The 27,906-nt window shown below is 42.0% G+C and overlaps 1 protein-coding gene across 1 annotated transcript; it reads right to left on the bottom strand.

The window, feature by feature from the left end:
• Positions 1-4,429: 4,429 nt before the first annotated feature.
• SLC16A12 (solute carrier family 16 member 12) lies at positions 4,430-26,956 on the bottom strand. Its single transcript, XM_047072644.1, is given in 7 exon segments — positions 4,430-7,082; positions 9,405-9,664; positions 11,612-12,191; positions 14,140-14,283; positions 16,973-17,076; positions 26,752-26,863; positions 26,866-26,956. Coding segments are annotated over 7 exon segments (1,554 nt in total). The 3' UTR covers positions 4,430-6,819.
• Positions 26,957-27,906: the final 950 nt, after the last annotated feature.

Here is a 27,906-nt window from a genome sequence, read left to right on the forward strand (position 1 = left end):
TGTGCTGACAGCTCAGAGCCTGGAGCCTGCTTTGGATTCTGTGTCTCCCTCTCTCTCTGCCCCTCCCCTGCTCATGCTCTGTCTCTCAAAAATAAACATTTAAAAAAAATTAAAAAAAAAAAAAAAGAGTAGAGGCCGATTCCAACCCATTCGGTCCTATACCTGAGTTGCTTGGACCAGCCTTAAATTTCTCCAGCCCTTAATGAATTCTTCCTCTTCTAACTCCTTTGCTTAGGGTGCCCTGAGCCTCAGGTCAGCATTTAACAACTTCATGGTGTTGTTCTCATGGTGATGGTTTCAATTTACCAATTAGGCAATTAACTTGAACTCATGGGGCTGTGTTCCGTGTATTTTCAATTCTCCACCAGAAAAACACAATATCAAATCCTGATGAGGCACTTAATACATAGCTTAGTTGATTAAATTCCTCTCACCAATTCTTAAACATATTTGCCAGCACGCTAATTTTCAGTAATGTCCTATGAGTTAAGAGGCCAGCCATAGGGACTGTGCAAAAGACTAATTGGAGACTTCTGCTCCTGGCCAAATACTGGTGTCATTTTCCAGTAAAGTAAAAGCGGCTTGTGTGGTGCCTGTTCCTGAAATCCCCTCTTCTCGTGCATGAGGCACACGTGCTCCACCTTTTCCTAATGTCCCAGGGCTCCTTGTGCATTGCCCCAGCCCCGGGCCTTCCACTCAACTTGAACACAACCGAGCTTTCCAAGTAAGCCTGTATGGGTTGAACACAATCACATCATTTTTACTTTCGGGCCTCAATCGAAAGGTTTAGTTATTTAATATACATCTACCAACCCTGCTCTTTGCCACCTTTATTTGCTTTCGCAAACCTGCCCCATGATACCCCGTGCTCTGGAGCTCCACTATTCATATGACACTTCTCACCGGTGTCTTACTGAGGCCAACCGAATGGGGAACATCTAACATGTCCTATCTGTTTTGGGTACAGGGGCAATTTCAAGCAATTTCAAGGGTACAACCCTTCAATCAGCCCCATCCCTGCTGTGTTACAATTCTCCTGAACAGCTTCTTCATTCCTTCTTGTTTTCATCTGATTTTTTTTTTCCATTCATTGACTCATTCACCAAGTATCTATTGAGCGCCTGCTACATTTTAGGCACTGGACTGACCGGTGAATAGTCAGTCGTTGTGATCCCCATCTTCAGAAAGCTTGTGGTTTTGTGGGGATGACATTTTAAACGCACAAATGAGTATTAATTATAATTAAACTCTATTCTTTAAAGGAAAAGAACAGTGTTATGAAAATGAGTAACGAGGGTGGTGATGGTGTGGATATGTAATTTAGATGGGGCAGTGGTTAAAGATGGGGTGTCTAGAAAGTGACATGACAGTGAAGGATCAACATGCGTGAAATGACCTAGGGCACCTGGAGAGCCGGGCCTGCAGTAGAATGAGCAGCGAGAGTATAGCCCAACGTGTGGGTCTGGAAGTTAGGTGGGAGCTACACCCCGCGCGACCTCATAGGCCCTATTCCAGTGTGCGTACCCAGTGCTCACACCAGGCCTGTAACTTGTGATTCCAAAACAGGGTCTCCTCTCCCCTGTTGAATTTTGAAAACTAGAGTCAGATGTCCAAATTCTTCCACCTCTGCTTGGGCAGGGATCAGCAAATTTTAGACCCAGAGGCTTTCAGAGTCTGATGGAATCTCAGGTAACCACATGGCCCTTTCCCTCACTCGCATTTCCTTCCCCACCCTGAGCCACACCCAGACTTTGCTCAGGGCCAGTTGCAGAAACAAGTTATCTGGGAATAAGAATATGTCTTCAGCACAGCTAGCACTGGGGCCTCTCTTTTTCTCCCGTCATTGTGTTAGTGAGAGAACACCTAACTTGCCATCACAAGTGAAACAATTTTATGGGAAAACTAAAAGGGCTGCCTTTTTATTTTTTAATTTTTGTTTTTGAGAGAGAGAGAGAGCGTGTGCATGCCAGAGAGCACAAGAGGGGGAGGGGCAGACAGAGGGGGCAGAGGATTCAAAATTTTTTTTTTTAATGTTTATTTATTTTTGAGACAGAGAGAGACAGAGCATGAACAGGGGAGGGTCAGAGAGAGAGGGAGACACAGAATCCGAAACAGGCTCCGGGCTCCGAGCTGTCAGCACAGAGCCCGATGCGGGGCTCGAACCCACGGACCACGAGATCATGACCCGGGCTGAAGTTGGACGCTCAACCGACTGAGCCACCCAGGAGAGGGGGAAGAGGATTCAAAGCAGGCTCTGCACTGACAACAGCAGGCCTGATGTGGGGCTTGAACTCAAGAACCAAGCTGAAGAAGTCAGAGGCTCAATCGACTGAGCTACCCAAGTGCCCCAAGGGTCATCTTGTAAAATGTTAATTTTAATACCTTTTAATGTCAACTAAATCTTAAGTGGGCCATAAATTAATTCCTTAAAAATAGGGGCACCTGAGGGGCTCAATCGGTTCAGCATCCAACTTCAACTCAGGTCAGATCTCACTGTTAGTGAGTTCGAGCCCCACATCGGAGTCACTGCTGTCAGCCTATCAGTGCAGAGCCCATTTCAGACCCTCTGTCCCCCTCTCTCTGCCCCTCACCTACTCGCACTCTCCCAAAAATAAATACATAAGTGAATAAATAAATAAACGTACGTACGTATGTATGTATATACATATAGTGCTTTTACTCCTGAAAGAGGTCGCTGACACTTAAAATAATTAAGAGTAATAATCATCACATTTTTCCAGAATTCAAAAGCACTTTCACTTATATGATACCTCCTTAAGCTTCAGGTGGATAGATCACATGGGGGCTGGGGAAAGACAGAGGAAGAATTTTAACCTGTAACTTGGATGCCCAAAGTCCACAGAAAGAAAGCGGACCCAATCAGCTTTGTAATGACGTGGTCCATTAATAGGTGATACTAAACCACCCAGACCCTCTGCTTGCAGGAATAAATTATTGTCGCCAGGTTCAGTTATTCCTTGGCAGCTGAAGGAAGACATACCCTGTCAGCATGTTAATGTATTTCAAATAGGTTCATCAAGGGGGAGGGTGAAAGATAGATAATCGTAGGTGCTGTGTGGTAGTTATGTCGAGTTCATTTTACTGTTCTTTTTTTGTACGTTTGAAAAGTTCCATAATAAAATGTTTTAAATGTCAGTCTTTTGATCATGATTTAGTATTTTCCCATTCCCCCCTACCAAATATTTCTCTGTGTTATGGGACAAAATCCCAGTCGTCTCTCACTAGTAGCTGCTCTGGCAACAGGTATAAAAATCTATTGTTTGGTTTAGAAAAAAAAATAAAGGCTCGAACTTTGAAGTATGAGAAGAGAAACTCAGATATCTACCTTGATGTTTCATACTATCTCAGCTCAGTAAACAATTTCAGAATTAGACCCACTGAGACGAGGAAGGTGAGTGTCAGATAGACATTACCATCTCCGTCATCACTGGGCAATGGTGCAGGCACTTAAGAAAGAATTCAACTGTTGACTGAGAAAGCATGACTCTGGTAATGCAGAAGGTGGAACTCTCTTTTGGGACAAAGTATGTTTCCCAACCTTCTCCTTCTCCCTGTTACATACACGTAAATGCTCCCCAAGAGAGGCCTGGATCAATAGACAGCAAATTAAACCACTTAGCCTGGAAGTAGTGGTCTTGCTAGAACCAGACTCTTGGGAAAACTCTTGGAAATTTCCATTCTAGAATCTTCCTACCTATACGAATTGGTAGACTGAAGCATAATCCAGAGGTTTTTTTAAAAATTTTTCTCGAGGGAGGGGCGCCTGGGTGGCGCAGTCGGTTAAGCGTCCGACTTCAGCCAGGTCACGATCTCGCGGTCCATGGGTTCAAGCCCTGCATCGGGCTCTGGGCTGATGGCTCAGAGCCTGGAGCCTGTTTCCGATTCTGTGTCTCCCTCTCTCTCTGCCCCTCCCCCGTTCATGCTCTGTCTCTCTCTGTCCCAAAAATAAATAAAAAACGTTGAAAGAAAAATTTTAAATTTTTCTCGAGGGAGGGCCTGTTTCCAAATGGCTTTTCAACACACATAAGATAACCCAGATAGGCACAAGGGGAAGGAGGCAGGGTCCAGCATCAGATAGATTCCTGGCTTTACCAGATTTCCCTGGAGGCAATGGAAGTGCAGTGGCCACGTGCTACCCCAGTTTCCACATCTATCAAGTGGTGATAATGGAGGTTATGGGGATTAGATAATACAATGCATAGGAAGTGCTTAGCACAGTAGCTAATACATTGAAAACACTCAATACATGGGTTTGGCTTTTGTAAATTATTTGATTGTTTACCACATCTTTATATGCCAGCTACATTTTAGCATAATCCAGACAAGCTCACTCGCCATTCAATCCAAACCCCTTGTACAGGGAAAAATGTGTTTCCAAACACAAATATAAACTCATTTTATTACGCTTTTGAAATAAGAAAATATGAGCATAAATATCTGATCTACTAGTAAAATCACAATCTGAAAAAAAAGAAAAAGGCCCAATGGTACAGTGTATCGATAGAAGTTAGCTTCTTTGCTTTTCTACTCAATTTCAAAGTAGAGCTCACAGTGATATGAAGAAATATTTTAAGATGCAGAATCATCCTACCACAATTTTGTTCTTGATTCCACAAAACACATCATTCCTACGAATCTCTCCCTTTTGGAAAAAACAGTATAGGCACATGGAACCTTAACAGTAAAATTTTGTGGAGATACAATGGTGGAGTCTAAGATCTACATTTTCCTTGCTGGTTTTCTAAAATTGCTCTCCAAATGGGCAAGTAAAATACAAATTTATGCATGTAGAAAGTAAAAATATCCCAAATACTTTAAACAAATTTTTTAAAGCTCTGGTTTCTACACTCATTTTTCAGGAACACTTATAATACTTCAGAGAAATCATATTGCAGAACTGGAGAAAGAAAATTTTACTCTGGCCGCTAGGAAAAAATACGTCTAGGAATATTTAGAACTACTTATATTTCAAAAAATCTTTAGGCTTGAAGATTCAAGAAATGATATCTAGTATAAAGTGCTATTCCAAACACACATAAGTTCATCATAACTTTGACTTTTTACAGATATTTTCCAAGTATTATTTGTAGATTGCAAATGATCTAGTAAGTGGGTTCAAAACTTAATTCTTGAGCTAAGTAAAAAGATAATAGGCGACATTCAAATTTATCTTTGGAAAGCAGCAGTGAAATATTACAGTTTTCTTCCATTAAATCAAGTCAGTATTTCATTCTGAAAGCAATGTATTAATATGCAATTTTATGAAATAATCCAGTTATAGGCGAAGACTCTTGGTGAACACGCTTCGTCAACCTAGGATCCTCCTCAGTGCCGACCAGGCATTTGTAAGACCGCCTGAGGGACAATGGATTAAATGGCCTTTAGGGTAAAAATATTTCTTTGAGGTTCAGATTTAAAATTTCTCTATAATTAAAATCCTTTTTCAATTGTGTAATTTTCTCCTAATTTACAGGTATGACACGATTTGGCGATTCAGGGCTATCACTCTGTGGATTTAAAAGCGGTTGGAGTCAAGCTGGAGGCTCTGGCCTTTCTCTTCTCTTTGATACCCTCCCTCTGAAGAGTCAGAAATTGTCCCAAACTATAGGAAAATAGACTACTTGAGAATGAGTAAACTATTCTAATCCAAGGAGTGAAGGTATGTGAAAGAGTTCTATGAACTGTAAAATACCACACCTCTAGCCTTCTTAACATTCTCCTCCCTCTCGCCTGAACAAAGCTCTAATTAATGAGAGGGCTAGGATGCTGAGGTTAACCCCTGAAGCCTTCTCATTCATCTGGAGAGGCCCATAAAGTTTCGAACGATTATCCATCAAGAGATAAAGGGCAGTGGACATTGGAACAAGAATTAACACAGGCAGAAAGGAATCTCACCTCTGGAATATCTCTAGAACAATCTTTTTCAGGCAAACCTCCCTTTTGGGTAATGATGAACCTAAATGTCTGGTCTGAAAAGAAAACTCCCATCAGACCCCTGCTGATCTGAGAATTCAATTCCTGCCCAGTTGGAATACTGCCAACATTTTTCAGTTCCTAACAGGAATGTGTGTGCAAGTTCAATAAAAGCTTTGTTTCTAAAGACGTGTTGGTGTTAACATTTCAGGTGAGACTGAGGAATCACCCTTGTGACTTGGCGTATTCTGCTGAACTCAGTATTATATGTGATAGGAACAGAGGTGAGGGCCGGGTCAGAGGTGAGGGGCTCAGTCTTAGGAAGAAGGCTTTCAGTGGAGGTGGAGAGGTGAAGATGCCAACCCTTCCTCACAGTGGAGATTCTCATCAGGGCTTTAAACAGAGTCGTTGAAGAATACTTTAGATTCTTCAAAAGGCAGTGATTCATACAGACCCCCTTCTCCAAAAAAGCATAAAGTAAGCTCACCTACACGTCATTGTTTCTCTTTACCTTCTGACTGAGGAAGATGGAGGGCCAGAGAGTTGGAGACAAAGCTTCCCAATGTCATCTTCTTTGGTCATGCCTTGAAATTACCCCCAATTACCACTAACTGCATCAGCTATGTCCTAACATTCTCCACGGAGTGATGCTCATTGCCTGAAAGATGTGAGTTCAATTGTGAGTACAAATCCCAAATGAGGAAACTCTGAGCCAGTCCAACGTGCTTTGTTATTTGCTATTTTCCCCTATAAACGCGTTAATAAAACAACAATAATTTCCTCGGAAGGCAGTGCTTCTGCCAAAATAAAATGCTTCAGAGACACACACGGTCTGGTGGTCCCACCTCTGTCAGCCCTGAAGATTCCCAGGCTCCGGGCCACTGGTCATGTGGGGTTGTAACCAGACACTGCGACAGCGACAGATGCCTCATCTTTGTGATCTAACTCTTTTGCTACAGAGTAAGCCACCGATCCATTGGTCCAGAGCTGCAGCTTCGGGTCAGACTCTTTGGCCAGGAACTGCAGCTGGGTTTTTTTCATCTTCTTTACAAGTCTAGCAAAGCCAAGCAACACAGAACTAAATATCATTGAGAATCCACAGAGCAGAAAGGCTGCAGTGTAGCTGCCCGTCGTATCCACAAGCCATCCTGTAATAAGCAACAGCGAAATTACATTGTGGAGTTGACAATTCAATTATTTACCTACTCTCAAATCTAATCATTTCTTTTTTATTTTTTTAATGTTTAATTTTGAGAAAGAGAGAGAGGGAGAGACAGAGTGTGAGCAGGGGAGGGCAGAGAGAGAGAGAGGGAGATAGAATCCGAAGCAGGCTCCAGGCTCTGAGCTGTCGGCACGGAGCCTGACACGGGGCTCGAACCCACGAACTGTGAGATCATGACCTGGGCCGAAGTTGGACACTTAACCAGCTGAGCCACCCAGGTGCCCCAAATCTAATCATTTCGAAGGATAAGAACAATAGATTGCTAGCACCACCATTATAATTTTGACATGAGAAGCAGATCTAAAAATATGGTGCAGCAACTGAAAATGCATTCTGTTTTCTAGGAAAAGTTCTTAAATGGATTGTCATCGCTAGGTAAAGTGTTTGGAGGAGTGTCCCATTCTTAGTAATCGCACAAGAAATATTGTTATTAATCCTAGAAAATATGGTAGAAAAGATAAAAATAGCATCAAATTATTGATATTGGGATCACTTATCTCTGGTGTTAAGAGAATATAATTGTACCAAATGCTGGTAGTATTCCCAACACCCACATAATGTCTATCTTGAGTGACATTAACATGCTCCTGGATATAGAAGAATCCAAATTTTCGGCTGGATCCAGTCATTGTACCCCATACAGTGAAAATCAGAACTTTGGGCCATCTTAGATGCGGCCAACGCAAACTTCACAAGATATCATTCTGCAATCATGGCTTTTTTTTTTCTTCTTTTCTTTATCTCCTTTTGCAACAAATTAATCCCAATATCAATTCCCGCTCTAAATTTTGAGGAGAACCAGGGCATATGATGTGCAAAATATGGGCCACAATGATCAGAGAATCGATGGCATCAAATTAGACCTTGGCAGGCAATTATTTTACGATTAAAAAGTTTTTTAAAAACTCTTCTAAACTTCTATGCCAAGAAATCCTCTGGAAAAGTATATGATTTTTCCTTTCACCCACTTCATTAGTCAAAAACGGTATGCAGAAATTGTTACAAGCCCCACAAAGTTTCCTGTAATTCAAACTACTCTCGAATATTTTAGTTATCCTGTGATTTGCTTATGCATTTCTGTAGCACCAAACAAAAGAGACTGAGTAGAGAGTTGTCATTTTAACGGTAATTAAATAAGAGAAGTATTATGGTAAGAACTTACACCCTAATCCTCCAATGCCTGGCAACGAGAATGTCTAATTTGCCAAATGAAGGCCATGGATCAAAAAAAAGGATCCAGGAATCCAAATTTCATTTATGCACTATGACTTTTTAACTGAATTACACTGCTCCCTCCAAGGTTGGTAAACACAAAAATTGGCTACCAAGGTAGGATTGGGGGACCTTATGGGGGCAGTTTCCAAAAAATGAAGCACTAAAAAGATGGTCCTATATCACAGAATTTAAACTGACCAGGAAATTTTTTAAATGTTTATTTAGTTTTGAGAGAGAGAGAGAGAGAGAGAGAGAGTATAAGCAGGGAAAGGGCAGAGACAGAGGGAGATATAGAATCTGAAGCAGGCTCCAGACTCCGAGATGTTGGCACAGAGCCCAATGCAGGGCTCGAACCCACGAACCATGAGATCATGACCTGAGCTGAAGTCGGAGGCTTAACTGACTGAGCCACCAAGGCACCCCTGACCAGGAATTTTTATCTGCAGCTGAGAAACAGCCACAGTTTCCCCTAGTTGGCTGCTTTAGCAATGGCTGGGTTTGGAAATCATTCTATAGTTTCACTATACGCTAACTAATTTGAATGTAAATTAAAAAAAAAATAATAATAAAAATACTATCTGTAGTCTCTTAAGAATATAGGGCTCCTTTGGCTCCTTTGGCTGGCACTCAAGACCCTCCGCTATGACACCCACTTACCATTTCAGCCTCACTGCCCACTCTCCCCAAGTGGAATCCTGTACTCCCTCCAGACTTCCCTCTGAATGTGCCTGACTTATTTATAAGCCTGAACAGCTGCTCCATTCCATTGCTCCCATCATTAGTGTGGAATGGAATCAAGACCCTAATTTTGGACTTTTTCTTTCCAAGTAGGCTAAAGTCTCCACTTGGCTGGAAGGAAATGATAAAACAAGGATACAAGTAAGACCATGATACCTCGGTGGCTCTTGAATCCCTTTCTCTTTCGCTCTTCCCAACTTAACTTCCAGTTCCCATTGTCTGTGTGTGAGTTGACAGTTTTCACATCAGTATGACAAACAGCAGAGGTGTCTGGGGGATCTCTCTGGAAACTTACCTGCGATGGGTGGGCTCACCAAGTATGGCACTGCATGAAGGAAGTACACCACACCGAGGGCTGATGACAAAGACGAGGTCCCTACTATTTCTGCAGTCACTACTGGGATCAGAGTCACGTAGGCACCATCAAAGTAGCCAAAGGTACAAGAGAAAGGCACGAGGAGGGGAAGACTCTGGAGCATTGGGAGGCAGAGATAGCAAAGCCCATCCAGTCCCACGGCAAAGAGGTAGCAGACATACCGGTAATTCTTCAGGCACCTGTGGATTTGAAGACCAAGAATGAGTGCAGAATGCACAGCTTCTATCAAAGAGCTTTGGAACCATGGCCATGCAGCGATAAGCACTGCAGTTATTTATAGAGAAGGCTTCCCGTTATCCATGTCGTCTACCTTTCTTTCTTTTGGTATGGGAAAACACAAGACTTCACCTTCCCAGGAAACATGGTGTGGCACAAAATACGCTCTAAAACTAGAAAGACGGAAGTCTGAATCCAGTTCTGTCACCTACTAACTGCTTGACTCTAATCTCCATTTCTTTAAGCTGTATAATGGGAAGGTTACCTATCCCATACGGTCACCCTAAGGATAGTTGTGAAATAACAAGTCGAGTGTCAGGAGACTATTTTCTAGCCGTCTACCATATTACATGCTTCCAGGTACGTCACCCATTGGTGTCTGCTACGTCATATGTGGTCAATAACCCAAGTTACACAAGGGAGAAGCTAGAATATGAAGACATTAAAATGACTGGCCAGAGATGATGTCAGTCTTGTACTAGGACTAAGTGTTATTTTCAAGACCTCCCCAGTGGTACTTCCGTTACCTTTTCCCCCTATAGCTCCAAACTCATCATTGATACCAATTATTTCAAAGACTCGGTATAGTATCAGCCCCGGCCATTTATGCTTTAGAAATGTTTTTCAACCCGCAGTCTCATTTGAGCCTCACAAAATGCTAAGAGGTCAACAGAAAAATATTGCACTCGCCTGTTTTACAGATGAAGACCCCTGAAGATCTGAGGGTCACTAATTTTCCCTAGGTCACAGGGATAGTAAGGGGCAGAGCCAGAAGAAGAACTTACGTCTGGTATAGCCCCTGAGCAGAGATGCCTCTATCAAACCTACACTGGGGCTGCTTCTTGTGGTCTTAGTTGTCAAGATAGAGACCCCAGCTCTTCCTGCTTTTCCTTAACCATTAAATTTGGAATTAACTTTAAATATTATACTCATAGCACTGGAGAATGGCTGTTGGACACTGAGTAAGTACCGAAGACATAATATGTGAGAAGCCACATGATGATTGCTCTCCCAGGTCACAGCTCGAGTGTGAAGAGAATCTGAGTATCTCACTCTTCTTCAATCCAAGCAGTAAGCATTAGCTTAAGAAACTACCTAGTAGATTTGTTACAACTTGGGTTTCTAAGCCTAAAATCATACTGTAAGTATTTGCTATCAGCACGGTCAAACACAAATGTGTGGCTATAAATAATGTGTTAGTTTTGCACCTAATCTCCCTGCCTGGACTCAATTCTGTTCCTCTCTCCATTTCCAGCCAGCCTCTGTGTTTTTTGTTTGTTTGCTTGTTTTGTTTTGTTTTGTCTTTAAACTAAAACCGCAACACCCAGCCTGAGCACTGACTTGACTTCGGATGGAATGAAACGTGTCACCAGAACTTGTGGTTACCACAGGTTTCTGCAATTTAGACATACCCATTATCCTGAACCGTCTAGAACAGAGGTTGGCAAACCATGGCCAAATCTAGATCGCCACCTGTTTTTGCACTATCTGTGAACTAAGAAGCGTTTTCTATTTTTGAGTGGTTGGAACAAAAAATCAAAAGAACAATACTATTTCAACGTGTGAAAATTATCTGGGAAATTAAAATTTCAGTATCCATAGTAAAGTCCTATTGGAACATAGCCACTCTCATTTCTTCACATATTGTCTATAGTTGTTTTGTGCTACAACAGCAGAACTGAATACTTGTGATCACATGACCCACGGAGCCAAAAATGTTTACTGTCTACCTCTTTACAGGAAAAGGTTTCCAACCTCTACCTAGAAGAAACAGCAGGGGGGTTGCCCTCAGATACTGAAAACTCATTAACGTCACTCAGATGTAGGTTTTGTACAGGGTAAGGGGATGAGGGGGATCTCAAAGCTGGGAGTCCCCTGGTAGGGCGCCGACTGTGGTTTACGGATTTTACCTTCTGTCAGTTAGCCATCCAAATGTGATATTGCCAATAATGTCAATCACCCCGAGTATGGACATAAGGAAAGCAGCTTGCTGGTGACTCACTCCGACACTCAGAGCATAAGGTACCAAGTACACAAAGAGAGGGCTGCAGCCGTAAGCCATAAACAGAACAGAGATGGCTAACACAACGAAGTCTGACATCAGTAAAAAACTGTATTCCTGTTGCAAAGAGCAACAGAGGCAGGTCTGCACCCATTTTTTAGTCAAAGTTGCACAGGGAGACACTCGCTTAAAGTCTTGTTTCTGAGTTCTACAGATGTGGTCCTGCTCTGGAGTTGTAGGGTCCTCTTTCAGAGTAATAGGCCTCATCAAGGCGCCGCAAACACAGAGATTCAAAACGAAGCCCCCAAGAATGAGTAACGCTCCCCGCCAGGAAAACTGTTCAATAAGGAGTTGAACCACCGGAGCCAGTATGAAGGTGCCAATGCCACTTCCTGACATAGCGATCCCGTAAGCAAGGGCCTTCCGTCTGCTGAAATATTTGCCAACCATGGCAATAGCTGGAGAGTAACAAAGTGCAAATCCGAGACCTAAGGATGAAGAGAAGTATATGAGTTCTGGTATACCGTGAGCAGCCGATGAAACAAAGTATTTCAGAATAAACTTATTTGGATTAAAGAGAATCTGGCCTTCTGTCAAACCCTTTTAAAACTATTTTCTACACCAAGCTGAAGAGGAGTCTCCCTGACCAGTCATTCACAGTTTGGGAAGTATAGTGTGTGTGGATGGATGGATGGATGGATGGATAGATAGATAGATAGATAGATATCTACAGATATCTATATCTATATCTGCCATATTTTTTTAAGGTTTGCTTCCAAAGAAGAAAGTCATATATATAGATATAGATATAGACAGATATATGAAATGAAATGTATTTTAATATATGAAATATTAAAATGAAAGGAAGAGCTTAAAAAATCATTACACGAACTGAATTTGAATTAACTAGAAAACAAAGATAATGCTGACCCAAGAAACTTATTCTCCCCACCCAATACCTCTTTTTATCTTGAATTATCCAGAGGATTACTTCAACTCTTCACTGCCTATGAAAACACAACTCTGATCATCTGGACCACTCATGGAATTTGGGTTTAAATAGCATATATGACCCCATGAAAGTTTCAGAATAATTTCACATAATGGGGAAACTTCATGCCAACTTTGTGTATGAACACAGCATGCACACATAGTAACCTGAACATATTCCTTAAAGTCAGCAGAAAGCCTTTTAAGGATTTTCAGCTTCTATTCCTTTTAAGTCAAGAAAATCTGAAGAGTGTAAAAACCTTGAACTCATGGCATCTAAATGGAAAAACAGAACGACCTTCGGCTCCTATTCCCATCCGCAGTGCTGGGTGACCAATGATCCAGATTTGCCTGGACTGATGGGTTTTCAGGATACGAGATGTTCAGTGCTAAGACCAGGGCACTCCTTGGTAAAATGGGATGACTGGACACCTAGCGGTTGGGACTTCTGGGTTACATGGAACAGATACCTTTTTTTTTTTTTTTAAGCAGACAGAGCCAGATTTATAAAATCACTATGAGATTATGTCCTTCATTGACCAGATCATGCTACCCCTACAGCCCAGACTGAGTTAGTGCTATTCCACATTCCTTTGAGTGATGGGGCAAAATGCCACTCCAGTGCCACCGAGTGACCCCACCTTGATGCTATGCAGTGCCCTTAGGTATGATTTATGGGATGCACATAGATTACTTCTCTTCTTGCAGGGTTCGTCATAATTCTCTAAAGCATAATTCCATCACATTGAGAGAGAATGCATAATGTAAAAATCTTCACAATAAGGGGCTTTCTTTTTTAAATTGTAAATCCCCATTTATTGGATGATGCGCCTCACTCACTATAAAGCAGGGGCAACTCAGGTCGAGCGCAGATAGTGTTTTGGTGTCTCGGCAAAGAGGTTGGGAGAATGATGACTGCTGAAAATTTATGGTGCCCTGGCTAACATCTCATTGCTTCTGAGTACAGAATCTCAGCCATCCACTGCTACCAGAGGGGAAGCCGGAAATCACTTCTATCATGTGGCTGAATTGAAGGAGTGATACATTTTCATTCCAGGAGTGCAATCAATTGCATTTCCAGCTCTTTTAACTGCTAGGTAGGTAGACATAAGCTAAGTCAACTAAATTATGCAACTATGGGGCACCCAGGTGGCTCAGTTGGGCGTCTGACTTCGGCTCAGGTCATGATCTCACCGCTTGTGGGTTCGAGCCCCGGCTCTGTACTAACAGTTCAGAGCCCGGAGCCTGCTTTGGATTATGTGTCTCCCTCTCTCTCTGCCCCTCCCCTGCTCATGCTCTCTCTCTCTCCTTCAGAAATAAATAAACATGAAAAAAAATTTACGTTACGCATCTAACAAGATGACTATTTTACAGAATACAGTTCTGTTGATGTGCTTGACAACACCTGAAGGGGGTGGGGAGACAAGCGGTACAAAGAGCCCTTACCTGTGAGAACTCCCAGAGTGAGGTAGAGATGCTTCAGACTGGTGGCAAATGAGCCCAGGATGAGACCAGTCGATGCAAGCAAGCCACCCAGCATGATTCCCACTTGACAGGATAAATGGTTACTGACGACACTCCCAAGTGGAGCTTCAAAAACAATAATAAATAGGTTCAGCAGAGAGGCCTTTAGGGCACTGTGGAAAGGCTGTGGTGTTGCGTTGACAGAACAGAGAATGGTTGACCTTTACGGCATCAAGCCCGTCTCGCTCATTCCACATATTTGGAAACTGAGGACAGAGGAAATGACTCGTCTATGGTCACACGGAGAACAAGTAGCAAAGCTGGAATTAGGATCGATTCTGCTGAGTTGCATTTCCGTGCGCCCTTCGCTTCTCCATTCTATTATAGTCATAATTCCAGGGCTCGAGGTGCTTTTAAAATAGTGAATCAGCTCCTTATTTAAATTACATGCCACTTACACAGGGATGTGGCTTGTATGTTTCACATAGTATTAATCATGCATCATTAGCAATAATTATCACAGTTAACTAGTAGGGAAGGAAAGTGGCAACACTGTGTGGCCACTAGTGTTATGCAGGAAAAGGCCAAGGAAAAAGACCATTCCACAATCTGGTACTGTTTTCAGGCTTTAGGAAACCCTGTGGATGAGAAATCAAAACCCAGAAAATCTAGGAAAATGCCTCACATCCGTAGCGACATTTGGGTTGGCCTCACTCTATTTGTGGTTTAACAATGTATTATAATTGTGCCAGTTTTCAGGTTTATAGAATATTAATTAAGCTGGAATAGACCAAGGAGAAATTGAAGTTCAGGGAACTATGACATGTTCAAGATCACCAACAACTATAACTCAGGGCACCTGACACCAAGTTCAGGGTTATTTCACCCTGTTACTCTGTCTCCTTGGGCCTCCCAGACTGATGGCAGAGGAGACATGGGGAAAGCATGAGAATTCTTTCTATGGAACAACTCATGCTTAGCAGCATTCCTAGTACGAAGATCAGAAGAGCAAGTTCTTCGGGTATCTGTGGAGTATAATTTTGTATTGGTCAGGTTGAAACTGGGGCCCGACTCAAATGTACGTGACAGAACCAGCCGTCAGCCTGATGTCTCCTGCCTAGTTAAAACAGTGGCTGTGTGCCTATATAATCTCTGGAGAACAGGAAGGAGCAAAACTCCCGAGAATATATCTAATTCTCCAGGCTGCTGCCGTTATGGCTATTGGAAAGTGACAAAACTTACACTAAACTCAATGAAAAGTGCCCCCAGTGGGTGTCTGCAGCCTCTTCTCCAACTCCTGACCTCAACTAGTGTTGCCAGATGAGCAACATGGAAACTGGTACATGGAAAGTGGATCCAACAGGCCTCAAGTCTTTGCATGGCCTCCAGTCCTTGAATTTTAAAGTGCTGCATCTAATATGACCCAGCTTTATCACACAGTCACTGTGATCCTGTTGGTCACCAAAGGCCATTTAGTTCTCTTCTGGGGATTATAAATATTCTCCAAAAGATAACAGTGAGGGAAATGAGTCACCTGTGTCATCTGAGAAAGATAAACATGGCTCACTTGGCATGGTCATACAAAGGCTGTGACTAATAACATGACCCTGAAAACCAACTGATAATCTTCCTGATTAAAAAAACAAACAAAACAAACCAACAAGAAAACAGGGTAGAAAACCCAAAGATATTATTTTCTGATCCCTTAAGACCTTCCAGGGTTATCAGTAGACGGAGTCAACTTAGCCTTCTCATGAAACGTGCTCTTCGTCCCAGAACTGCTCTCAAATTCCCCCCAACAAAGGAAATACATTTCAGCACAATTCAACTGATTCCTGAGTATGTCCATTTTTTTTCTAAAAATAAGTACGAATCAGTACCTAGAATGGAATCAGTTGATGTTATTTATAAGTTATTAAATAATATGGGATTTCCTTTTTGCCACAAGACATGGCCTGAAGAGATAATAGTGGTTTTTTTTTAATACTAAGGATTCATTTAAATGAAATGATTAAATGGGTCTAGACTGCAAATAGATCATTCCAACTTGTCCCAATCTCAGAAACTCTCTAAGACATTCATTTAAGGACTTTGGTTTAAGACGTTCGAAAAGAAAAATCTCAAGACTAGCGTTCCTCTACGACATAGATGGATTGAGGGATTCCATGGATTTTGAGATGACTCTATATGTCCTCTGTAGTACCCTTGGGGTTTCCTGAATGAAATTATAGTGACGGTGAACGTGCTGATCACATGACTGTACCATCCTATCCTTCCCTCATACTTCTCTAAGAATGAAGGTTTACGCATGAAAAACAAAATCCATGAGCCACATTTTGAACCTCTGGGAAGGGAACAGAATAAGAATAAGATTTCGTTGGCATTTGCTTAAGGAGATCATATAGGAATGGCTCATAGTGCGATCCAATGACCGTTTTCATGACTGGAGAATGAGGGGCCATAGCATTTAGCAAAGAGAGGTCAAGCATATACTGTATGGTTAACTGTTTCCCAAATCAGGATGAGTCCTGTGAGGTCCAGCACCCTATCTCTATATGGGAGCACCAAATAGTATGTCTTTTTGAGAGTGTTAATCACCTGTTCTATCTGCCCTCAGCGAAGACCATTAATTCCAAGGGCAGGTCTGGTTGGGTTTGGCTGAAGGTAGGATCGGTCTTTTCTTTTTATATAGTCTTAGCCAACTTTTAGCAAAACCCTTCTATTCATAAAAAGCTGGTAAACAGAAGCAGTGGAAGGCCAGTGTCACGTACAGTTCAAGAGTAACCAATAATTGTCTAGCCCTGGTGATACTCACCACAGAGCATGGTCACACAGTCTACAATGGAATGGATCCAAGCTGTTTGTGCATAATCCTGAGTGAAGTATGTCTGGAACTCCACAAAAAAAATGGAAATACATCTGAAAAATACAGTGCAAGAATTTTATACAAAAAAAAAATGAATGAGCATGGATCAAAACCACAGCTTCAAATTCTGGTTCAGCTGTTCAAATTCTGGTTCAGCTGGTTTAATTGGTTTTCAGTGGTACATCGCTGGACCATAGTAAGTAGGAAGTCAGAATGGCCCAATGGCTATGGAGCCACTCTAAAGGATGAGAAAGAATGTTCATCCACTAGAAGGGCTGCTGAAGCCAAGTGGATATGAGGATCACCACTGTAGGGAAGGTTTTATGGGAAATATGGCAGGTCAAAAATATGGGTTCTTTTTTATCTTCATATTTCACCAACATCTGTGACTTCTAAGAGGTTGCTACACAAGTTAAAATTTGACAATTAAGAATTATACATCTCTCAGGGTGCCTGGGTGGCTCAGCCAGTTAAGCATTCCACTCTTGATTTTGGCTCAGGTCACGATCTCACAATTCATGGGATCGGGCCCCATGTCGGGGCTTGGGATTCTTTCTGCCCATCCTCTGCTCTCTCTCTTTCTCTCTCTCTCAAAAAAAGGAGTTCTACATCTCCTCTCCCAGCAATTTCAGTTCTAGGTTTTAACAAAAGGTAATAATCAAATGATGATAATAATAGTAATAATAGATACACATAAAAGGATATATTTTAAAGAACTATTTATAAAGGCCAAATATTGTAACCAACCTATTTGCCCATCAATAAGGGACTGGCTAAGTAAATTCTGACATCAATAAAATGAAATATTTTTAGGTGTTAAAAAATGATGATTTGATATGTATTTATTGATTTGGGAAAAAATTCACAATACAATGTTAAGTAAAACAAAGTAGTTTATATAGTAAAGGCTTATTTTGATAAAATCATAGTTCATATAAATAGAGAAAAAAAAACAAAAAAGTACCCAGTCATTATATGTGAATGGTGACATTATAAATAATCACGAGAGAGAGAGACAGACAGACAGACAGACATACAGAGACAGAGAAACTTTACACTGAAAAATTAATTAGGAAAAAAAGATGTAAGTGATTTTAGAGCAATGATTTGTATCACTGTACAAGTTTGAATGAATGTCATACAGATTAGCAAGTTTCCCAATTCAGGGCGGGAGCTTCTATTACTCGATTACAGCCAGGGGAGGATCAGGTCTTGGTGAGGATGAGATAGGAGGTTGTCTCTCTGGATAGGGCTACCGTCTAACCCATCATGCTTCAGCAGCCCGCAGTAACCTGTTATTTCTCTCCCCAGCCCTTTCCAGTTGCTGCTAGATGTGAAGTCGGGTGATGGAGAAAAAGAAGAAGGAGGAGAATCAGGTAGAACCAGGACAACTGTGTTAGGCAGGGCCAGCTTTCCCAGCGTGCATCCTCTGCAATCGCACAGAATCTGGCACTCAGAAGCATAGAATTTCAGCTGTCACGGTCTTAAAATTTCTAACACGTTCATCTCTGAATTCATGTTTTGTAAGTAAAGTCCAAAGGAACAACAGGGCATGCACGCGAGCAGAGGAGATACATGCACCACGTGTGTTTGCGACTCTCCGCCTTCCCATGGACACGTGTGGTATTAGACACGCAAACTCTGGTGGACTCACAATGTGTGGGCGTTGGGTTAGACTCAGAGTGTGTGCAAGTTATGTTACATTGACAACTGAGTAAGCATGGGGGTAGGGGGAGGAAGGCTCTCACTCCTGAGAGAGGCCATGCTTTCCTTTCAAATCAGAACTTGTTTCAAATGCAGAAAGCAAGCAACAGTGTTCTAGGAAACACAAAGCACTGAGGATTCCTATATCTTTTCCGACTCAGGTTATGTCTCTGTATTTTACTAGCCAACCACTTACGCTGAAAATCATGACATGGAGGAAAAAAGAAAGGTAGGGCTACCCACCGTTCCTTTCCCTTTCCTTCTCTGTCTTCCCTTATTCATCAGGAAGTGGAAGATAGAGAATGTTGACAGAAAGTGAGTGCATCAAGAAACGAAGTGAAAACGGTGGAGGTTGTTTTGTTTTGTTTTGTTTTGTTTTTTGGTGCAGGGTTTCCCCTGTTCTGGTGAAAATGAAATACATACACGTGCCTGAGCTACAGTGATTCTGCATATGAGTTCAACGCTCACGTTTGTGTTCAAAACTGGGATTGCAGGATGTAAAGATGAAAGGTAAACTCATGCTAGTAAGAACACCGAAGAGCAAATTAAAAACTCCATGAAGGGGCACCTGGGGGGGGGGCTCAGGTGGTTAAGCATCCGACTCTTGATTTCAGCTCAGGTCATGACCTCACAGTCTGTGAGATAGAGACCCACCTCGGGCTCTGCACTCACAGCGCAGAGAGCGCTTGGGATTCTCTCTCTCCCTCTCTCTTTGCCCCTTGCCTGTGTGTGCACAGGCATGCTCTCTCCCTCTCTCTCTCTCTCTCTCTCAAAATAAGTAAATAAACTTAAAAGAGAATAATAATTTCATAGACATCGCCTCATTATCAAAATAGTTAAGTGATCGTTAGCCTGGGTTTCTCAACCCAAGTACTACTGACATCTTGGCCATCATCTTTAACAAAGACAACTCTTGGTTTTAGGGGTTGTCCTGTGTATCATACAGTGTTTGGTAGCATCCCTGGCCTCCACCCCCCAAATGTCTCCAAACATTTCCCACTGTCCCCTGGAGGTCAAAATCAGCCTGGTTGAGAACCACTGATCTAATCTACGGTCAGGTTTTATTCTACCTTATACATAGCTCTCAAATGCCTCCACAGCTCTCCATTCCCCTTATCATTCATAATTCATGCCCATACCTCTCTCCTGGACTGCAGCCCAAACCCTCCTAACTCATCTCCCTGAATTCACACTTGGCTGCCTTCTGTACATTTTATATGCAATGGTCAGTGACCTTACTAGAACACGAAAGAGATCCTAATGCTTCAAACTCTTTAACATGACTTCTGAGACCCCGCAGGAGTTGACCCTTCTCAGTGTTTCCCCTAACCTACACCATGCATTCCTCATTTCAGCCAGACTGAACTTCTTTCCATCACTTTCAACACACCACCCATACTTTTTCACACCTCTGAGCATTAAAGAGTTTTCTTCTTTTCTAGGCTGCTCTCTCAGCTGCCCTCATTCTTGTAGTCTAAAGATATTAGTCAACTCCTCCAGGGGCACCTGGGTGGCTCAGTCGATTAAGCGTCAGACTTCAGCTCAGGTCACGTTCTCACGGTTCAGGAGCTTGAGCCCCGCGTCGGGCTCTGTGCTGAGAGCTCGGAGCCTGGAGCCTGCTTCAGATTCTGGGGCTCCCTCTCTCTCTGCCCTCACCTGCTCATGCTCTGTCTCTCTCTCTTGCTCTCAAAAATAAACATTAATGGTCAGCTCATCCAGGAAGGCTTCCCTGACAACCTGAGTCTGAGCTTAATACCTCTCATAAGTGTTTACATGACATGCGGGACACCTACCACACTACAGGGATATGGTGATTCCCTTTGCGTTTGTTTGTATTCTCCACTAGACTGTTGCTCTGTCACAGCAAAGACCATGTCTGCACTGGATCTCATATCATTACCTGGGTGTTCATTAAATATTGTTCAAGGTTCAAGGTATTGCAGGGAGGAAAGAAAGAAGGAAGGAAGGATTAGCGTTGGTAAAGAAGTGACTAGAAGTGAAGGAAGTAAAAAAGGTTGAACAGCAACTTCAAGGACATGAATGAGAAAGGGAAGAGGAAGACTGGAGGGTGGCTGACCAGGAACGTGTAGCCGGATAAGGTGAAGTAGAGATGTGAAGAATCTGAGTTCATAAGCTGGCAGAATGAAGTATCAGTAGGAGGAAGATCCCGAAGCTAGAGATGGGAAAGAACATGGGGTGACTAAGAAAAAAGGGTCCCAGATGATGAGAAGACATTTTGCGATGGTACGCCAGTCTCTTCTCTTCACTAAATCATTCTGAGGGGTTTCATATTTGTGCGACTATGTTTGTCTCTTGTAACTTTTTTATCTTGTTTTATTGCTGTTTAGTTTTCTGATTGATGGTTTTCTTAACTGACCTGATTAGTCATATCAGTCAAACTTTAGGTATGCAAAGTTCAAAAATAATACCCGAGATTCTTATCTAACCATGTGAATAGGCCTGCCAGAGGCAAAATTTAATAACCATGAACATGCTTCTGATTGACTGCGACTTTCAAAAAACAAGTATCACTTCTTACTTGTTCTCAAAAGGGAAAAAAGTACTTTTCAAATGGTAAAGTTCCATGATTTATGGCTTCTAAACACAGGCATGACCTTAAAGAAAATAAATGTTATCGGGAGCACACGTGCTTCTCACTCCAGAAATAATTTTTATTGTCCTTTGGAAAATCTGTGCATCTGATGTGTCAGGAAAGCTGGGTCCTGATCGCTGATCCTCACACTGAGTAACTGAGAGTTTGGATAAAGCTTCTTAATCTCTCAGAGTCTCTTTTCCTCATTTCTGAAATAAGCAGTTTGATCAGCACAACTGGATCAGTCATAATGCATTCATTAGATCATGCTCAGTAGCAAACAACTCCTAACATCCTTCAGTGGTTGATAAGCTCTGTTCCTAAGAATAAGGAAACAAAATTATCACGCAAGTGTCATCTGTATGAAATACCATTCTCAAAGATACTCTCCCTCAAGGGGCCAACATGCCTAGTATCTCCATCTTGCCACTCTGCTATAAAATTCTTCTCAAGGCACCTGGCTGGCTCAGTTGATGGAGCATGCGACTCTTAACCTCGGGGTTGTGGGTTTGAGCCCCTTGTCGGGTGTAGAGATTTCTTAAAAAGAAAGAAAAATCTTGTGGCGCCTGGGTGGCTCAGTCGGTTGAGCATCCGACTTAGCCTCAGGTCTTGATCTCACGGTCCACGGGTTTGAGCCCTGTGTCGGGCTCTGTGCCGACAGTGCGGAGCCTGGAGCCTGCTGGGATTCTGTGTCTCCCTATCTCTCTGCCCACCTCCCACCCCCCACCCCACCACTTGAGCTCTCTCTCTCTCTCTCTCTCTGTCAAAAATCAATAAACATTTAAAAACATTTTTTTAAGAAAAAATAATCTTAAAAAATAAAACTTCTTCTCTGGCTCCTATAGAGCTAGATGTTGACAACATCTGGTATTTGGGAAAGACGGTCCTCCGGTTGATGAAGTCATCCAGTGCATCAATGTGGAAGTGATCCACTGGCCAGTGTAGCCCAGTAGTTAAAAGCAGTACTACTCACTACCCTTGTGACTCTGGACACATTATTCAACCTCTGTGTGTTGTTTCAAGGACTAAATGATTTAATAAATGAAAGGTGCTTGGAACAATGTTAACCAGCACAGAACAAGTACTCAGCTAACATTAGCTACTATTTACAGGAATTCAGCCATTGTTAAAAGAGCCCCCCAATTCCACAGGACTCTAGACATCTACTGCAACTAAGTTAATTTGGATCCAGAAGATGTCAAGAAAAATAGGTCTTTTTTTAATATAACTTTTTAAAAATATTTAATTTGAAAGTGGGGGGGGAGCAGAGAGAGAGTAGGAGAGAAAGAATTCCAAGCAGACTCCATTCTGTCAGCACAGAGCCCAGTGTGAGGCTCGAACTCACAAACCATGAGACCATGGCCTGAGCTGAAATCAAGAGTCAGAGACTTAACCAACTGAGCCACCCAGGTGCTCTTTTTTATAGAACTTTTGTTTTCCTTTTACTTTCTGATTTTTTTTTTTGATGAGCATGTACTACTTTTATTTTTTATTTTATTTATTATTATTTTAATTTGAGAGAGAGAGAGTGAGTGGGGGAGAGGGGCAGAGGGAGAGAGAGAAAGAGAATCTTAAGCAGTCTCCAAGCTCAGTGCAGAATCTGACGCAGGGCTCGATCCCACAACTCTGGGATCATGACCTGAGCTGAAATCAAGAGTCAGACACTCAACTGACTGAGCCACCCAGGTGCCCTGAGAAAAGTTAGGTCTTACAGCTGGAGGTTTTCTTTGAACATTCAAATCAAGTATTGCTTTTTCAACCATCAACTCCAACTCAAGCTGTCAGTTTACAAACAGAATGTCACATAATTTCACGATGAAATGTGATTCTTGAAATAGAGAATGTGTTTGGTAATAAGATACCTTGAGGCAAAAAATAAGTACTCAACACACATTAGTGAACAGAGTATAAATAAATGAGAATGACAGCTTTAATAGCCTAGACAACTTCGAGCTTTATGTAAACTTTACGTGTAAGGCAGCACGTCAGTTACAAGGCAAGAGTTGAGAGTTGATTTTAAAGTGGTCTGTATCATGACTGTATGTAGCATTGTTTGTAAATCAAAACCCAGGGAACAACATAAGTCCTTCAATCAAAATGTGTTAAATCAATTATGCACACATCCTTGTGATGGAATCTTAAGCTGTTATTTTTCAGTGAGGTAGAGCTGTACGTGCTGAATATGGAAATACTTCCAAGAGATATTATTAAGCAAAAAATAATAATAATAATAAGTTCAAAACAGTGTGTACAGTATGATCCTATTGGTGTCAATGAAAAGAATAATAATATGCTTTACAGATGGAGATAAGGTTCTTAAATTGGGGGGGGCACGCCTGAAGAAGCTGATAACAAGGTTAACTTTGGGCAGTGAAACTGGCATTTAGGAAGCGATGAGAAAAAGACTATTTTATGCATCTCTGTATTGTTCAAATTTTTAGCACCTGGAAGTATGGTTTAATTTTTAAGTATACAGTTTAAACAGGGAAAAAAAGACTTAATTGCACAGTAGAATAGGCACTGATCCTCTGAATTGACAAATCACCCTAGGGGCCGCTTTCCTTGGCCCTATCTCCAGTCCTATTGGCTGTTGCCTGTTCACGACACTGAGTTCCAATGCTGGCCGTGCCTTTGCACTTTTCTCCTCTAAACTTAATTCGGCTCAGCTATGCCCCTCTCAGCCTCTCCCATTAACCTCTGAGAACAGGTCTTTGCTACCTGCCACAATGCTCTTCTGGTTTCTGGCTAAACCCTTAGCAGTTCAGGAAGGGGGACTGCCCACTGTTATCACAAAATGAGGAAAGCAGATAAAGTACATGCACCTAATGCAGCTTGAAACCTCTCTCCCTCTCATTTCCTCCTGGCCAAATACTATCCACTCTTCAAGACTTCACTCCAGGGACAACTTCTCTTGAAAGCTGTCCTGAACTCCCAGATCAGAATTAACCCCTCTCTCACCAGCGTTATTTTACACGCTGTTTTTATCCGATGTATACTTAGCCCATTTGGATTTGTATTTCAGTTATTTGTGCCCGAGCCTACCAGGCGGTGTTCCAGCATCTCTGTGTTTTTGGAAAACACCTAGATAGAGCATTGTCCTCAATGAACGTATAGCTAGATATCAGGGAACTTGATTTCCATTAACTTGAAGTTGAAAACTTAAGGATACAACCGAAAAAAATATGCAAGATTTTCAGCCTTGGGTGACAGTCATGGGTTCCACAGCAATTCCACTGTGATTGAGAAAAAAAAAATGCGATTCAATGCCCTGCCAAACAAGACAAGCCATGTAAGATGCCAATGAGCATAAAAGACCATCAAGAAATCAGTGTCCTTGAGGTAAGTCCTCAATTTTCTACAGACACCTGCCCCAAGTCACTTCCATAGTTTCAGAGTACAACACTCAAACAATCCAGATGTCTCCAAGCCTTAATGTGCAGTTGTTTGTACATGAATTGGGGTGACAACTAACATGACTAATTGCCAACAGGACAAGGAGGGTAGAGAGCCTCCGTTAGAAGAATTTAGAAACAGCCGTCCCCTGGCACCATGACTTCTCATCACTGGTGTGACAACCATATGGAGATTAGGAAGTAAGATCTTAAGACAACGATTCCATCACCAAGGCAATTTTTTAAAAACCTACGTCTGGTGATCCCACACTGTTCTACAGGATAAGGCGCAGAGTGTTTCAGGGGACAAGGAACTGGCCACAGAACTTCCTCAAAGTGCCTACATCTTAGAGCAGAACAAAGGTGAAGACTGAAGTAGTCACTTCTCACAATGAAAAGGCACTAACAGAGGATATGTGTGTGAATATATACATGTGTATGGAAGATGGGGCAGATACGGTGCATGTGTGAGAAATAATGAGATAGGAAGATAATCTGGTTTGTGTTGGAAAGAGTTGGTGGATTATATGTGCACATGCAATGGCAAGTAAAGAAGACAAGAAGTAAAAAAGACTAGAAATCCAGTCCAGTTCTGTCCCACTAGACCAAAACTGTAGGTAAGTCACTTAACCTAGGTTAGCACCAGTGTCCTAATCTATTCGTGGGGATATATAAAACTATTCCATCTAAGAGGGGTCATGAGGGGCGCCTGGGTGGCTCAGTTGGTTAAGCGTCCAACTTCGGCTCAGGTCATGATCTCATGGTTCGTGAGTTCAAGCCCCGCATCAGGCTCTGTGCTGATGGCTCAGAGCCTGGAGCCTGTTTCAGATTCTGTGTCTTCCTCTCTCTCTCTCTGACCCTCCCCCGTTCATGCTCTCTCTCTGTCTCAAAAATAAATAAACGTTAAAAAAATAAATAAATAAATAAATAAAAGGGGTCATGAAGACTCCACTACCTCCTTATAAAGATATCACCCTCCTTATAAAGCACTGAAGTCACTTCCAGAACTTTTCCATGATGGAAATGATGGGAGCTGCCGCATGTAAGAACCAAAAGATTCCTTTTTAATTCTATGACTCCTCACACCCACAACACAAGACCCATGATAGAGATGGAAAAAAAAAAAATCAGACCCAATACCATATTATGTTAAACAAATCTATAGGTTTCTATGATACATAATCAACCAACTCTTTTTTTACCAAACACAAAGAGCCTGCTTATTTCCTGAATTATATATTTGTTACAGGAGGGAACACTGATGCTTTTATTGATGATGTCATCAAATAAAGTTTTCAGGGCAAATTACGTTCTGTCACTGCTAAGGGTGTGTTGCCAGAGAAGAGTAAAGAGTTCTACTTCAATGAAGGCATAAGTAGAGGGAAGAGCTAGCACATGCAGACCTCAAGCATACATTTGCTCCAAATAGAAGTGAGATGAATGAGTCCCAATGTACATGGGTTTAAACTTAAGCATATTCAACAATAGGGCCTTGGATAAAAGAACGAGGAGAAATGAACAAGAATGAGAGAAGCCTGTACTTACGCTGTTACTTTCCTTCAACCTAGAACTTAGCCTCCAGCCAAATGTAAAAGGAAGCAGAAGAATTTAAATTCTAGGTATTAAGCTTTCCAACAGCTCAGTATCTGGTGAGCCAAGAGGTTTTCAAGGATTGTTTTGACCTTATGTATTTTTCTTTTCTGGGATGAGCTGTTTACGAAAACAAACGGCTGGAATAGCCACAACACTTAGTCTCAAAATGTCCTCACATTTCAGGTGTATGTGCCAGATATTATAGAAGACACCACTATCCAGGACTTTCAGGTATTAGAAAATCACATTCCTCGCAAAGAAAAAGATATCCAAGCAAAGGAAATGCGCGCGCGCGCGCACACACACACACACACACACACACACACACACCCTGTACATATACACAGATATTTTCACAATGAGAGGTTCAGAAATAGAACAAAGCAGACTTAGAAGAAAAGACAAGCCAGATCATCTTAATAAATCTAGAAGAAAATCCCACCTACCTGGTGACTGCCCGAGTACAGATGGTAACAAGGAAACAGCCAGCCACAATCATCCAGCCCCAGCCTCCATCTGGAGGAGAGGTAGACCGAACTCGGTTTCTTTTTGCCATGGCCTCAGCTCTTTTTTTCCTCTTTTTCGAGTTACTTCAATAGCCCAGTTGTGATCCTGGAAGAGGTTTTCTGTCCAGTGACTTCCTGTTGGCATTCAAGACTGGCACAGACTGCTACCTGGCACACGGGTTACTGGCCATCTAAAACCAAAAACCAGGACATGTTTATATTTTATGGTCATATCCAAAGGCTGATTTTTCACTTGACAAAAATGATCATTCTTTTCCTGTTAAATACGGTTATTTGTAGCTATGGATCCTGGACTGGGGCAAAGGCCATTAGCTGTCCTTGATACCCCTTCTCCTTCTGTTTAATAACAGATCCTCCTAAATTTTAGCCAAATCCATGTCCGCCCAGTTTGATACCATATTTCCTAACCTCTCTTGAAGGTGGATGTGGCAACATGGTTTAGCCTATTTTTTTTAATTTTTAAATTTTATTTAAATGCAAGTTAGTTAACATACAGTGTACTAATGATTTCAGGAGTAGAAGTTAGTGATTCATCGCTTACATGTAATGCTCAGTGCTCATCCCAAGAAGTGCCCTCCTTAATGCCCATCACCCATTTAGCCCAATCCCTGCCCAATACCCCTCCAGCCACCTTCAGTTTGTTCTCTGTATTTTTTTAAATTTTTTAATGTTTTATTTATTTTTGAGAGACCGATTGTGAGTGGGGGAGGGGCAGAGAGAGGGAGACACAGAACCCGAAGCAGGCACCAGGCTCTGAGCTGTCAGCACAGAGCCCGACGCGGGGCTCGAACTCACAAATAGTGAGATCACGACCTGAGCCAAAGTCGGACGCTTAACCGACTGAACCACCCAGGCGTCCCTGTTCTCTGTATTTAAGAGTTTCTTATAATTTGCCTCCCTTTCTGTTTTTAATCTTATTTTTCCTTTCCTTCCCCTATGTTCATCTGTTTTGTTTCTTTAACTTCACATGAGTGAAATCATATATTTGTCTTTCTGTGATTTATTTAGCTTAGCTTAATACACTCTATTTCCATCCACATTATTGCAAATGGCAGATTTCATTCTTTTTTATCA

Source organism: Lynx rufus, unplaced genomic scaffold, assembly GCF_022079265.1.
Source record: "Lynx rufus isolate CCGP_SWC_20201006 ecotype Redwood Valley unplaced genomic scaffold, mLynRuf1.p SCAF_11, whole genome shotgun sequence".
Taxonomy (NCBI): domain Eukaryota; kingdom Metazoa; phylum Chordata; class Mammalia; order Carnivora; family Felidae; genus Lynx; species Lynx rufus.